Source organism: Nycticebus coucang, chromosome 2 (assembly GCF_027406575.1).
Source record: "Nycticebus coucang isolate mNycCou1 chromosome 2, mNycCou1.pri, whole genome shotgun sequence".
Lineage (NCBI taxonomy): Eukaryota > Metazoa > Chordata > Mammalia > Primates > Lorisidae > Nycticebus > Nycticebus coucang.
In genome coordinates, this window is record NC_069781.1 from 131,318,453 (window position 1) to 131,334,079 (window position 15,627).

Genomic DNA, 15,627 nt, shown 5'->3' on the forward strand with positions numbered 1-15,627 from the left:
TATCATAAGGACACTTGTACTAGACTATTTATTGCAGCTCAATTTACAATCGCCAAAATGTGGAAACAGCCTAAATGCCCACCAACCCAGGAATGGATTAACAAGCTGTGGTATATGTACACCATTGAATACTATTCAGCCATTAAAAGAAATGGAGACTTTACATCCTTTGTATTAACCTGGATGGAAGTGGAAGACATTATTCTTAGTAATGCATCACAAGAATGGAGAAGCATGAATCCTATGTACTCAATCTTGATATGAGGACAATTAATGACAATTAAGGTTATGGGGGGGGAGCAGAAAGAGGGATGGAGGGAGGGGGGTGGGGCCTTAGTGTGTGTCACACTTTATGGGGGCAAGACATGATTGCAAGAGGGACTTTACCTAACAATTGCAATCAGTGTAACTGGCTTATTGTACCCTCAATGAATCCCCAACAATAAAAAAAAAATAAATAAAATCACTTAAAGACAAAAAAAAAAAAAAAAAGAAATGGAGACTTTACATCCTTCGTAATAACCTGGATGGAAGTGGAAGACATTATTCTTAGTAAAGCATCACAAGAATGGAGAAGCATGAATCCTATGTATTCAATTTTGATATGAGGACAATTAATGACAATTAAGGTCATGGTGGGGGTGGGGAAAGGGGAGAGCAGAGAGAGAAAGGAGGAGGGAGGGGTGGAGAAAGGAAGAGCAGAGAGAGGGAAGGAGGGAGGGGGCTGGGGCCTTGGTGTGTGCCACACCTTTTGGGGGCAAGACACCATTGCAAGAGGGACTTTACCTAACAAATGCAATCAGTGTAACATGGCTTATTGTACCCACAATGAATCCCCAACAATAAAAAGTATATATAAATAAAATAAAATAAAAGGTAAGCTGAGTTGCCGCCAAAATTGTGGCCATGTCCCCCGCAGCGCCTGCGCTGTGCGTGCGCTTCCTCACGGTGGCGCTAGGTGGCGCGCCATGAGCCTTGGAGGCGCCGCACAGCCTTTGCTGGGCTGGTTCCGCAAAGCAGACGTCATTCCCTGCAAATTGTTAAGGACTGTGTTAATGGATAGCAATCATACTGCTGCCTCTTGCAAACTGGACTTAAGTAGTGAGGATGGGATTGCACAACTGCGCCCACCCTTTGGGAAGGGCGTCCAGTGACGGGAGAGCTGGAGGGGCAGCCTGTTGGGAGTAGAGCAAAACGGCTTGGCGGTCCCCTTGCCAACCAGGGACTTATGGAGCCGCTCCAAGTAAACATTTCCTGGGGTATGGGCAACATCATGTAGAGGTCCTGCAGCTCCCGGGTTTTGAGAAATGGTAGAGACGGCTGTGGAGTTCTGCCTCTATGCTTTGCGATAAATCCTGGGAATATTCGAGTTATTATACTACGAGAGGCGCCCACGGTGCTGTCCGTGCCGCATCTTCTGAGCAGCTTTCTCCTTCCTAGGCGGTCACGTGAAGCCCAGAGCGCGGCCTGCCTGCAGCACCGGCGTGGGTCTTGATGGGCCGCTTTTGTGTATAACCCTCAGTGTCTCAATGAACACTCTTTGGTTGAAACATCATAAACTGCCAATCACCCTGTTTTACTTACCTACCCCTCGAAAGCAGACATTTAAACATGATTCACTTTATAGCAGTATCTTTGCATACATCTATAATTAAATTAATAAATTCAAGTGGTGGAGGAAGAGCAGTTTACAAAATATTAACGCTTTAGATCTACATATTTCTGTACTTCCCTGTAAAGACCTGTACACAAATGACTATTCCCCGTCTAAGATATGTAGCACTAGCATATGGCTAACACACACATTGTAAGTTAAAGTGCGATCGTGCTCCGCTAGAGCCGAGGGACGGTAAACCCGGGCAAAGCAAAGAACCGACAGATCCCATCAACGCTTCTGCCCCCTGTGTAGAGAGTTGGGCGCCGGAACCGAGAGGGGACCTGGCGCCAGAAGGGCCCAAGGACTCCAGCGTCTCCCGGGTACCTAGCAGAGAACGTGATTACCTGTGTTTTGCAGCTCGGGAAACTGAGGCAGGCCACCGAGGGGCCTCTACGTGCCCATTCTGGGGAGAGCGAGCCCCAGCTGGCTGACCCTCGAAGCGCAGCGGCCTTGCCCTGCGCGCTCTTCGCGCCGCCCGCCCTCCCAGCCGCTGGATTGAGGAAGTGCGTCTGGGCCCGGCCCGGCCCTGGCGCTCGCGGCGGGAGGCGCGGGGTGCAGAGGGCGGTGGGACGGCCAGGCCGGGCCCACTGGCGTCCGCCCGGCCGCGCGTCCCGGAGCGCCCGCACCCTTACCCGCCGCCCCCGGTAAGTACTGCTGCAGTCCACGCTTGGCGGAGGAGGTGGGGGTGGTTGCCTCCCGCAGCCGGGCGGGGAACCGTGCGCTCGCGCCCGCCCCGCCACGGCCCGCCGGGCGCCCTGGCCTCTGCCGGCCTGCGGGCCTCCGCGCCCCGCAACTCAGACCCACGCTCTGGGTGGCCGCGTGGTTGGGCACGTGTGGCCCTTGCTCGGGGACCACAGCCTGAGGGGCGCGGAGGGCGGGGGGCGACTTCCGTGTCACTTCCCTTGGCGTCCAGCAGTGCTGGGACCCCTGCCCACGTGAGGGCTGGGGAGTTTGTGGGGCCCAGGCGGGGAAGCCTGGAACCTCCTATGGGATGGGGCTGGGATTGGGGGAGAAAAGGCAAGAAACAAAAGTAGGAAAATACACCAGGGTGTCCACATACTTCCTCTGCCTTTGGAAAAAAACACATCTTTTAACTTGGGGCGGGCGGAGTGTGACCCTGGAGTGAGTCTCTGCTGGAGGGTGGCCTGGTGATGTGGGATGGCCCAGCGCACCTTCACCCCCCTCAGCCTTGGTCAAGGGTAGCTACTGTAATGTTCCTGCCTGGTACAGATAAAACTGCCATCTCTTCTGCAGTCTCTACAGTCTGCAGGCAACCTTCCTGAGCAGGGACGTGAGACAGGGACCCTAAGAGGGCTTGGGCATGCAAGGAGATGATGATGGAGATTTCCAGAACCTTTGCAGCCAGCTCAACCTGCCCCTTCATAGTTTGTTCCACGAAGATTTTTCTCCCTCAAACACATCTCCTTGCAGTAGTTGGAAAGGTAGAGAAACAGGGGCATAAATTGATGGGTTTTAGCAAAGCTCTCACCAAGTTCACTTTAGAGTTTGCCACATATTCACATGGTATCAAAGTACCCAGATATTAAAGCTAGAATATGCACAGTTTTGGAAAATGTTAACATTGAATGCCTTTAATAATTTTATTTTTATTATCTCTGCTAATGTCCTGGAAGTAGGGACAAATTAGGTTTTTAACTTAATTTTTATCTTTCAGGAGGTTTTGGGGTCAGCCAAACTTTTCCCTCTCCTAGGCTTCCTTATCTCTGGAAATGGCCCCATAGTCAACTCAGTTGCTCATATCTAAAACCTAAAAGTTATTCTCCCTTCCATTCCTCGTCCCTTGAATTCAGTCTGTTAGCTAGTCCTATTGGGCCTACTTCCAAAATGTGTCCTAGTCTTCCCCTTCTTTCTCAAGACTTCCATCCTTATCCAAGGTATCAAAAACTCTTTCCCGCACAAATACAGTCTGCTTCCTGCCTTATCCATTAGACAGCCAGAGTGATCCTTAGTGGCTGAGTCAGATGTATCAGTCCTCTTCATGGACTCCTTCAATAGCTTCTCCCTGCAATTGGCATGAAAATCAGGGGCGCTCCTTCCTCACACACCCCGAGGTGATCTGTTCTCTGCCATCTCAGACCACCAGGCCATTGCCTCTCCAGTCCACTGGGCTGAGCTTGCTCTTTAGCACGACGGGGTCTCTGTATTGCTGCCTCTGATTCTTCCTGTGGCCATAGAAGGCCCTCCTTGGCCACCCTCCCTAAAGCCCTGCTATCATGCACGTCCCTTGCTCTCCCCTCTCCTTGCAGTATCTGCTGTCTGCATATTCCTTCTTTCTCTGTTTAATTTCTTCTTAATTGTCTCACATTCCTCACTGGAGCTTCTGGGGGTAGAGACTATGTCTGTTTCCCTCACTGCTGTGTCCTTATTACAGAACTGTGGAAGGAGGCTGGGATTGGGGGAGAAAAGGCAAGAAACAAAAGTAGGAAAGTACCTTGATTAGTGGCCCAGTGACTGGCAAGAGGACATCCTTAAGGGCAGCGCCTGTGGCTCAAAGGAGTAGGGCACCGGCCCCTTATGCTGGAGGTGGCGGGTTCAAACCCAGCCCTGGCTAAAAACTGCAAAAAAAAAGGACATCCTTAACTTGTATGTGGTTTCAGACTCGTGGAGCACTTCTGTTTCCCAACCATTGTATGATCATCTGTAATTTAGAACAATGTTATTTCTCTGTCCTGCAGCTCCATGATATTTTATGTCCACAAACCTATTAAACACATTTCTAGGGAAGCCAATGTTAGTCAAAGGATGCTAATAGTGCTAAAACCATGGAACCATTCTCATCCAGGCTTTGGATTCAAAAAGGAGCTGGACAATATGAGCATTACTAGCATGCTTCACTTGGAAAGGTCCTCCTTCAAGTCTTTAGTATTGTCAGGTCTTCCCAGGATTCCTAAAAAAATACCTGTGTTTCTCCCTTGTCAGAAACTTCGAGGCCTTCCCTGCCACCTTGATCTACCCATGAAATTCACTCCTCACGGAAAGATCCCAAAATATAGTTGTAAAATGCATGAAAGTTTCTTTTCTTCTTTTTAAGTGTTTGGGTTTGTTTGTTAATGCAGGTTGGCAGAAGGAAATTGATGAGGTTTTTAAAAATTATTAAAGCAATCATTACTTACAGAAAGCCTTCTTTCACATGTATGATGAAAAGAAAACATGTAACTTGCAAGCATGATTTGCTGCATTGATCTGAACCTAAAAAAGGCAGAAAGAAGCAAAGATCCATTTAGGGGGGAAAAGTAAGCAAAACTTCTACCTTAGAATGTAAGCCCAAATACTAACTATAATTTTAAAACTGCTCCAGGGGCAAGGCAGTTTTCAAAAGGAAACTGAAAATGAAAAGGGGAACAAAACGTGCTGCATGAGGGTTCCTCTAAAATAATTTAAATTTTTTTTTAACTTAAAAACATTGGTTTTACACTTAAAAGCATGCACTTCCATCATCAGAAGGAATGTCTAGTGTTTGGATTTTTGAAAAGTCGTTGGATGTGTTTGGTCCCTGTTTTGGAGAGGCGTTTGAAAGCAGATGGCAACTGTGCTTCTCAGTTTCTGGATCTCAATGTATGATTTGGAGCCTTTTTTTAAAAACAGATTCTGTCTTGCTGGCACTCCTCCCTGACTCAAGCCGATTTTCCGAATCGGGTTTTGCAACTTTATAGGGCTTTAATTATCTCCTAAATTTTGTCCAAACTGGTCGTTTCTTTTTATGTCTCTGGACTTTTCAGGCCTCCTGACCAGCCACAGGAGTGTCCCATGCACAGTTTCTCTCAACCTTTGGTACAGCCTCTTTGGTCCAGAAAGGTACAGGTTCATAATGAATGAAACCACTGGTTCTAGGCTTTTCTAGCCTCAACTTGAAAAGTTCAGCCCACTAGGGTCAATTGCCTGATTTCTAGGTTTTTAAATGAGGAATTCTTACAGCCTTGTTCTGTAGCCTTTTCAGTGCCCTCCCTCTTCAAGGTACCTTCTAGAATCTACCTGCTGGGGAAACAGAGCATTTGCCCTCCAGCATCAATAGTCTGAGCTTGTTACTTAGAAGGGAGGCAGGCGACCTTGTAGGCCTCCCAAGTCTTCACACTTTACTACAGGTAATGACCACCCCAGCCCTGTTGTTGAAAGTGGCTACAGAAAATTGACTTTAGTTTCTTGAAGCAACCTTATGAAGATGACAGGGCATAGGGGTACATGTCTTATTTTTAACAGAAAAAAACACTGAAACATGCTGGAGGTCACTAATTGGCTTCTAATGTGTGGCAGAGGCAATCTATGTCTTTGACAATCCACACTGTACTTTTACAGTTGTACATTGTCTTTGGTGTTACTTATTTAATGACCCTGACTTTTTAAAACATTATTTTTTGGCTGAGCTATCACTCCACATTTTGGAATTGTCCGTGTCAAAGAATACAGACATAGGTTGCTGATTACTTCATGCTTTGTGTATCAGATACAGTCATGATAGAAACACATACATTTCACATTGTAATACTTTCCTGCCATACAAATAACCCCATGCCAGGATGGAGCTGGCCCAGGTCTTGCCCTGAAGACTTTTCTGGTCCTTTAATTTTCATAGCTGGATGGACACTCATGTAGGGGATCCTTCCAAGCTCAGTGGGAGCCCAGCATGGAAGAGCATCCATGACCTCAGCAGTTATCACAGTCTTATTAGCTTTAGATCAATCTTAAACTAACTCAGATTCAGTACCTCAGAAGTATTTGGAGGTGGATAATTAATTCTTTGTTGCAGATGGCTGTTTGGTCCATCATAGGATGTTTAGTGTCTACCCATTAGACCTGTAGTACCCTCCCACCACCACCACCGAATTGTAACAACCAATAATTTTGCCAGACATTACCAAATGTCCTTTAGGAGAAGGGCAAAATTTATGGGGCTCATTTTTGTTAACACCCCAAACTCAAACTAACTTGACTTCATAACCAGTAACAATCCCTTCTCTTTGGGATTATTGCCTAACTGCCTCTTTGTGATTACATGCTCACTTCTGGACTTCCAGAATCTCCTGGGCAAGGGAGGGCCTTGTACAAGCTGTGTGTCTGCCAGACCCCAGTTGGAGAATGAACCCTGGAGGACAGGAGCCTCAGTTAGCTCTCCTGGCATCACACAGGGCCTGGCTATCTTGAGAGTGACAGTGGATACCTGTTGACTGAACATTGATTGAACCCTTACCAGTAGGTGTTTTGTGATTATTTGGGGTTTATTCGAGACTCTTCTCAGATAGATAAGATCTGAGACCAGTATGGAGATGGTTTGGGGTCTGTTCTTTCACTGGCCCAACCTGATGAATTTGGCTGGATAAGTGGACTGGCAAGAGGAATGTTGCCAAGGACAGGCTGGCAGTATTCTCAGTGAATCAATGTAAATCGTAAATATTTGCAGGGGTTCAGGAAAGGACTTGTATTAGAAAGGCACTCTGATTTTTTGATATTTTCCCCTCCAGAACAAGAAAGCTTGCGGCTCAGCCATGAGTGTGTATCCATGCCTCAGTCCACTCCACGGGTAGCAGTGGCGGCGGTGACAACAGTAGGACCTGCCTTTGGAGATCGGCTGCCTCGAGGGTTGATGGCTGGCATGTCACAGAGACCACCCAGCATGTACTGGTGTGTAGGGCCAGAGGGGTCAGCTGTGTGTTCGGACCGCGCCATGGAGACCCACAACGGTAAGGGCAGGGCTGGCCATCCCTGCCTAGGTGCAACCCACCATTCTTGTCCTATAGGAAGTCCAGGATGCATGAGAACAAAAGATTTTCAACCAAAGGAAATTAAATGCCAATGGTTTGGTGCTTTTTTTTTTTTTTTAATCATAAAATATATCTTGAGATTCTCACTTAAATTCTGAAAATTAAAGGGCCATGGACAAAATTTATTGTTGGTTAAAGGACTTTTAAATGGGGGTTTGTTTTGTATTATAAAAATGATGCATGTTTATTAAAGAAAAATTGAAAAAGGAATAAAAAATAGGAAAAAAATCACCCAGAATTCCACTATGTCAAACACAAGCACAGTCAACATCTTGGTGAGTTCTCTTCTAGTTCTCTTCTCTGTGCTGAAAGAATTCCCTTTAACTTTACTGTAGTTATAAGGTGCATGTAATTTTGTATCCTACTTTTTTCTCTTAACATTCTAGCAGTGGCATTTACCTAGAGTACCATCTAGCTCATGTGATAGAGAAACATTTTATTTGGGTGTGCTATACATTAATAAAATGATTGACCTAATCCTTATTCTCCTGTAGGACATTTAGGTTTCTGCTGGTTGTCCACTCTTTCCCAAGCATTTCATTCCCATCTTTTTATACATAGTTTTTTTTTATTAAACCATAGCTGTGTACATTAGTATGATCATGGGGCACCATACACTTGGTTCATAGATCGTTTGACACATTTTCATCACATTAGTTAACATAGCTTTTGTAGCATTTTCTTAGTTATTTTGCTAAGACCTTTACATTCCACATTTACTAGGATTCACATATACCCTTGTAAGATGCACCGCAGGTGTAGTTTTAAGATTTTTCCTTAAAATAGATTTACGGAAGTCTATGATTGGGCTTGAACTTTTTTTTTGTCTCTTTCATATATTGCCAAATTTTCTATTAGAGTTGTTAACAATAAATATTTGTTAATCCCTTGCTACATAGGCCACTGGGTTCAATGCTTTATGAAATAATCTCATACAATTCTCACAAGAACTAGTGAAAATAATCTTTTGATCCCTATTTCGTACCTGAGGAACATGAGGGTAAGAGAGGTCTAGAAACTTGCTCAAAGTCAACAACTCAAAAATCACACAACTGCCACCTGAACCCAGTCTTAACCCTAGAACTCTTAACTCTTAAATTTTAGGCCATCCTGCAGGAGGTCAGAGGGCCCACATGTTGTATATGAGAGGCCCCCAGTGTTCTTACCCAAGACCCTGGTAATGACAGGGCTTTTTACCTGGCTCAGTAGACATTTTGTTTGGTTTCTCCAGTATTCTTTCTCCATCTAAAATGTCCAGTAGTGGCTCAGCGCCTGTAGCTCAGTGGTTAGAGCACCAGCCACATGCACTGAGGCTGGTGGGTTCAAACATGGCCCTGGCCTGCTAAACAACAATGATAACTACAACAAAAAAATAGCCAGGCATTGTGGCAGGCTCCTGTGGTCCCAGCTAGTTGGGAGGCTGAAGCAAGAGAATCGCTTAAGCTCAAGAGTTTGAGGTTGCTATGAGCTATGGCACCAAGGCACTCTACTGAGGACAACATAGTGAGACTCTGTCTCTAAATAAATAAATAAATAAAATGTCCAGTAGTTATATTCTGGTTTCTTTTAAGGTCGAATAAGTCTTTTGCCTTTTACTGAAGATTTCTGTGGAGAGGAATAGTTTGAGTTTTTGATCAAATTTTCAAGGCCTAGCTTTAGCAAGACTAATTTTAAAAAGAAAAAAAAAGAGAGAGAAAATAAGTACATAAAATGTCCAGCAACTAATAAGGGAGATGTTTTCTGGAAGGTGTCTTTTTACATAAAACAAATTATGAAATGGGAGAAGAATTTGCTTTTTGACACTGCCCAGTACTAAACCGTTTTCAGAGTGTTCATTCAACTTATATCTTTTTAAATTTTGTTTTTCTGTTTTTCAGACTTTTTTCAGTTGCTTTATTAATGTGAGAGCAAGGTGACATGGGCAGTAGGATGCTGTACCTGAGTTTTGGGTAGCCCCTTCACCTTTCCAGAGCTCTTAAAGCTCCATTATCCCACCTCCTGCTCCTCTCAGCAGTCCTGAGGGTGGGGTAGGGACATGGATCCCTTTGGGGGAGCTTCTGAAACTGCCAGTGCACACCCAGATCCACTGGAGAGGCGTCTCAGGGAAGGGGGCAGGCATGGGCATTTTTAAACATTTCCCTATGATGCTAATATGCAACTGGATTGGAAAATCAACCATTCTCAATGATCTGAGTCCCATAGAACAGTAGTTCTCAATTGAGTCCCTGGGGATCTCGGGTGTGCACTTGAATCCCTGGGGATCTTGGTGAAATGCAGAATCTCATGCAGTGGGTCTGGGGCATGGAGAGTCGGTGTTTGTAATAGGCTCCTGGGTCATGCTGATGGGTGGAAAAGCTAAAATTATGCTTTTTAAGGTCATCAGAAATCCCTTGTTGATTCTTACAGGTCCCAGGGACCAAGCCACAATGGGCCTTGGGCAAGCCTAGTCCCACCTCCAGCTAGGTGTAGGACAGATAACCTGAAAATGTTCATGTGTACAAACAGGCTACAGCATTGACACTTCTCAGCCCCTGTTTGGTTTTGTTTTTATTGTTTTCTTAAAAGTCTGTGTCTGAGCTTTGCACTATCTCTTAGGAGGTCCTTCTCCCTCACAGCTGTGATCAGATGGAAAGAGCAGGCAGCCCCAGGACTCTCTTTCCCCCATAGAATCTCAGGACTTCCCACAATCCCTGTTCTGGATGATCCTAAGGACACACTCAGCCTCCACTGGGTACGGGTCTAGGTGCATGGGGTTGGGACAAGGCAGGGCAGTGACACTCTATCAACCCTCCCTGACGGTAAGGGAGGTGTTTATGCAGGGAACAAATACAGAAACCACAAAGTTGAAGTAGATGAGCAGAAAAGTGGCTTGAAATTCTTTGTAAAATTCTGGCTGTGGTTCAACATTATGGAAATTATATAAGAAATTACAGTAACAGTTAAATCCTCATAAAGAATCTTATGAAAACCTTACTATTTTATACCCATACTCTGAGAATTTAAAGGTTCCACAGTGGTAAAGCAGAGCTGAGCCTGTAGGCCCCACCCCTGAGCTAACTAGCAGAATTTATTAATTATAGGGATCATGGGTATCCAACCTTTTTTTTTCCTCTGCCACACATTGGAAGAAGAGTTGTCTTGGGCCAAACATTAAATACACAAATACTAATGGAAGCTAATGAGCAAAAAAATAGTCCGTGCATAATTTTTGTAATATCTAACACCACAGATAAGCAAAACAGGCCTCAAATCATTTGTATGTGGCCCAGAGACTGTAGGTTGACACCGCCTTTGCAGATCCCAATTTAAAACATTGCATGTTGGGTTTCATTTTATAAGTATATATATACCAATGTCACAGCCAGGGGACAAGTGACTTTCAAAGGCTACCATGTAGTTACATCTCTGTGTTGGAATTACAGACACTGTATTTCACTTATCTGGAGTGTGTGTTTTCTACAGTGAATGTATGTTACTTTTTCTTGCTTTATGTTTCTTTTGCAATAAGAAAAATAATATATGGCAAGTTATTTTTTGAATTGCTATTTCTGTAAACAATGAAGTGATTAGGATCTAACAGTCATATCTCTTGTGTTCTCATCCAAGGTCAAATTTGCTTCAGCTGGCCTCTTGTCCCTTAATGTCTTTCTGGAACAAATGAAGGCATTCTTAACTTCATATCCCTTCCCTGAGTCCCCTGCAGGGCTCCCCTCAAAGTCTGTTCCCACTGGTTGAGCTGGATTTTTTCCATTCCACCTTCTCCCCAGACTTCCTGCCTCTAACCCACCCGCCTTACCTCAGGGAAGACTGATCAGCTCTGGCTGAGAAAAATTGGCTTCCAGAAGGAAAACCTAGGATACTTAAGTTATGTAGGGACAGCTCTCTCACCCTTTAAGATTTTTGGAAGATAACGTGTTTGAAAATGATAAAGCTTTTGTTATCCTTCCAAGTATGGTTTTATGACCAAGACCTAAGTATGAATACGACACATTGTTTTACTTCTGAGTTTGGGGGTGATGGTGTTTTATAATTTCTATTTGTGTGCCAGCTGTGCTGTTTCACATCTCCTACCTATTATGACTAGTATGACCTCAGCTCACATTTTTTAGAAAGGCTAATCCAGCTGCCTGGGGCCGCTGGTCTGTGTGTGCCTGTTGGAGGCCTACATCTGTGTGACAACCTTCGCCTCCCTCCAGCAGTCAGCTTGTCTGCAGTGCAGGAGGAACATGTAGAGAACTTTGATGAGTTTAGAGTTTGTCAGTTGATAGAAACAGCCTCAAGGAGATACTGGGCCTGGGCTGTAGGGAGAACTACTTTGACAAACATGTCATGACACCAGCCAAAGTGGAAAAACCGGTTCTGCCAGCTGAGGTGATCCTCCCTGGAATGTAGAGAAGCAAGGAAACTTCCAGATAACTCAGGCTGAGAGGCTCTTGGTGAGGCTCTTCTGGATTGTGGAGGTTGGGGGTGCTTGGGCAGACCTTACCCAGTGATAGCGCTCCTGTCCTTAACCTCTCACCTAGGTGGTGGCTTCTTCCCCGCCTCCCCAGGGTGAGCTCTTTGGCCCTGAAAACTCTTACCCAGCTCTACACTTCTCAGAGCATGGTCTACCACCGGGCCCAGCATGGACCTAGGGAGGAGAAGGGCATCCAGAGGGTCTTCAAAGCCCAGGTTGTTTCATGGCTGCTTTCGACGTCTTTTTTCTTTTCTCTTTCACCTTTTTCAAACCTGTAGTAAAAATATAACTTCTTAATAGAAGAGCCAAGCGTTTGCCTTAAGTGGGGACTCTCCCCCTCCAGAAATAGAGGTATACACTGAATTCGGAAGGAGTACGTCTGGGGCGGTAGCCACTGTAGGGCCATGCTGCAAGGGACAAATCCCTTGGAGGCAGCAGCCCACATCCTTAACCTGTTCCTCCTGCTGGCGCCCTGCTTGCCCCTGCTGTACTGTGTGGGAGACGAGAAGAGGGATATGCAGGGGACAGGGCTTTGCTGGGGAGCAGCCGCCAGCCAGGAGCACACTGGGCTCCTCCAGGTAGTGTAGACTGAGTCCAGTAAGGAGTCTCACATTGAGTGAGACAAAGAGAAGGAGGCTGATTGGTGGCCAGATGGAGGGAAAAGTGACTGTGGGCATCCATCCATGAAGGTGGCAGTTAACACAGCTGGGCTGTGTGCCCACAAAGCAGAGCCCAACTACAGAAGCTCTGGGCTTGATGAGGCTTTGAACATTAACCATAATCTGAGACTTAAATGGTCTCCTAATGATTTATCCAGAATATGCTTGCTTACTTTGGGGAACAGGGAGTTGAGTACCTATCAAACAATGCCGGCCTTTCTGTGGACAACTCTGTTAGGAAGTTTATGCCTTAGGAATCTGTCCTGCTGTTATTGTGTCTCCTGCTACACAATTGTGTCGGCTGCTACACAGGCCATTTAGGCCTGTTGGAATCCCTTTACCCCGTTCTTGGGGACACTAAAAACAGATGCCTTGCCTTCCCTGCAGGTCCCTTGTTAGGCAAGAGTAAGCCATTCCACGACCTTCACGAAGTCCACTTGGATTTTATCCAAGTATTTTTGCACAGTCTTTCTGTGGACTAATCATTAGGCCATGGTTGTTGTGGTCCCAGGGAAGAGCTACCCTTACCGGCTCCCCTACCCCACCATGAAAGGGCTCTCAGGAGTGCCCCCACTCGTCCACCCCAGTCTAGGTGGCCCAAGCCTGAAGGTGATGGCTCAACCAGAGCCTCAGGCCCTCACCTCCTGCCCCACCATCCCCACTCCATACTTGCTTCTGACTCAGCTTCCTCTACGTGGAGTGGGCAGGGCAGCCCCACCTGCTGACCTCTGTACTTACTAGGGAACAGGGAGGCCCATTTGGCAAACACTAGGCAGCCAAGAGAAAAGCTTTCCTTCCCTGCCATCTTCCCTGGTCCCCAGGAAGAGGTCAGTGGTCAATGAGCAGGGAGATGCCTCTGTGGATATCCCCAGGCCTCTGTTCAGAGGGACAAGGATTTTCACCCACCTGTCTGGATTCTTGATCCATGTGAGCCAGATCTTGAAGGAGCCATAATTAGGGATTTTATGAAATTCTTTAGTTCTCTTGGAATGAATGTCTCTCCCCACCAAAATGTGTAAGTCTGACCTCTAAGGTATGAATTTTACATACATTTTTGGGAACCCTGGTAAATGAAAATGTAGAGCTACCAGTATTCCTCGGAAGCTCCACATTCCTTCACCATTCAAGCCACCTCTGTGTTCAGTTTGTCCAAATTCCACCTAACCACCTTGCTATATATTGGGTGACATTTGTCATAAAGAAGGAAAAAGAGAAAAACCAAAAAACAGAAACATGTGTCTCAAGCAATAGAATTCTTCCTGAGCTCATGAACCTGATGCTATAGAAGGAATCGCACATTAATCAGAAATTACGTTTTCACTCTACAGAACCTTGGAGGATTGCAGTTCTTTTGCTAATTCTTGCTAGGATTGTACCTAGAGACGCCTTCCCATCCTCAACTCGTCATTCAGGAGCCAGGGCATGTTGCCAGGTGTTGGCATACAGTCACCCCCACCTGCTCATTTCAAGAAAACCAAGAATAAACAATTGATGTGGCACTTCAAACTTTTCAGAGACTTAGCGGTATTTAAAGACAGAAAAATTGTAGTCCCTCATTTTAAATATAGAACCATGCAACATTGCAAATTTGGGGTTAGAATTTGAATACAAGAGGACAAGAATGGAGCTCTAAAGGTCCTGTTAGTAGCTCATCTTGGACTTCAGATGACCTTGTCAACTCTGAAAACAAGCCAGTGGTCGCAGGTGGTCTGGGTGAAAGGTGGAGGACTCAGCCTGGCTGTGCTGGTGGGGCTGGGTCCAGGGAGAGTCACTCTTGCCATTCTGCCCCCACCCCAGGAGCCGGGCTCAAATGGCCCATCTCTCTGCAAACATCACTAGCACCTCTGGGTTCAATAACAAAAAGCAAACAAAAGCCCCTGCCTGATGTTGGCAAGAAGCATTCTCCTGGTGCCCAACTCCTCCCTGAAGGTTAGGAAAATAGTTGTTCGTATGTAATTCCATATATTCTCCTCGTGGATTGAAGTGATACAGAGAAAACCACCATTCTCCATTGTTTCTGGGGGTGATCACTGTTAGCGGAGTGTTTCCTTCCTAACTTCTTCCTAAGCACATGTATGCATGGGCACACAATTCTTTTTGTATACGTTTCTGCTTTTATGTGTGTGATATTCAATCATACTTGTACAGCTTTCTCTATTTGAGTTATGTCTTAGGGTTTCTCCACATGCACCACATTTGATAGTGTGTCTACAAGCATGCTTAAGCAATCCTCTAGAACAATGCCTTTTTTAAAATTTAATGTATTTTTTTTTCTTTTTGAGACAGAATCTTACTTTGTTGCCCTAGGTAGAGTGCTATGGCCTTATTATTATAGCTGACGGCAACTCAAACTCTTAGGCTCAAATGATCCTCTTGCCTCAGCCTCCCAAGCAGCTGGGACTATAGGCACCTGCCACAATGCCCAGCTAGTTTTTCTGTTTTTAGTAAAGACAGGGTCTTGCTCTTGCTCAGGTTGGTCTTGAATTCCTGACCTCAGACAATTCACCTGCCTCGGCCTTCCAGAGGATTATAGGCATGACCCACCACATGCGGCACATTACAATGCCTTTAGATTTTTTCTACATTTTGCTTCTTATTGTGAGAGTGGAATCTTACTTCATATTCCCCAGCAGAATTGAAGGATCATAGAATAAGCACATTCAAAATTATCAAAGGGGCCAGTCCTACAGAAGGGACTGCAAATATAGGAAAAGCACAAAGGTCCTGTCCCAGTGTCAGCTCTCAAAAGGGTTTTATTTCCCATTTCTGGTTTTATAATAGGTCTTTAGGTAATTAGATTTCTCGGCAAAGAAGATGTTTGCCCCTCTTTCTTGATTGCTTGAGATGGTCCGTTGCCTTCCTGCCATGGTAGATGACTATTTCCCTCACGTTCACACCCCATCTCCCTACTGCCCCTCAGCAGTTGGTGGGGTTGACTCATCTTCAGGTTATCTTGTAACTGTGTAACCTCGCTATGACTGGTGCCCACAAACTTGGTATTTCCCTTACTCTTCGAGAGCCCGGGGGTGAGCTCTGCCTGCTCCTTGCCGCCTCCCTCTGCCTTCTGCTCCCCACTCA

At 45.6% G+C, this 15,627-nt stretch overlaps 1 protein-coding gene and 1 non-coding gene across 4 annotated transcripts in view; both read left to right on the plus strand.

The window, feature by feature from the left end:
* The first annotated feature begins 2,266 nt into the window (after nt 1-2,266).
* The window catches only part of LRRK1 (leucine rich repeat kinase 1), a 190,975-nt gene continuing 177,614 nt past the window's right edge, over nt 2,267-15,627 (plus strand). For 2 of the 3 annotated variants that reach the window (XM_053581852.1, XM_053581851.1), the window contains exon 1: nt 7,132-7,353. In XM_053581852.1, coding sequence (XP_053437827.1) covers nt 7,173-7,353 — 181 coding nt within the window. In that variant the 5' untranslated portion in view covers nt 7,132-7,172. Of the gene's footprint in view, nt 2,302-7,131; nt 7,354-15,627 lie in introns of those variants that run through there. The other variant, XM_053581850.1, reaches the window with a different exon arrangement.
* LOC128579945 (U5 spliceosomal RNA) lies at nt 8,986-9,100 on the plus strand. The gene has a single exon (XR_008378313.1). It is a non-coding gene; the product is annotated as a U5 spliceosomal RNA (small nuclear RNA).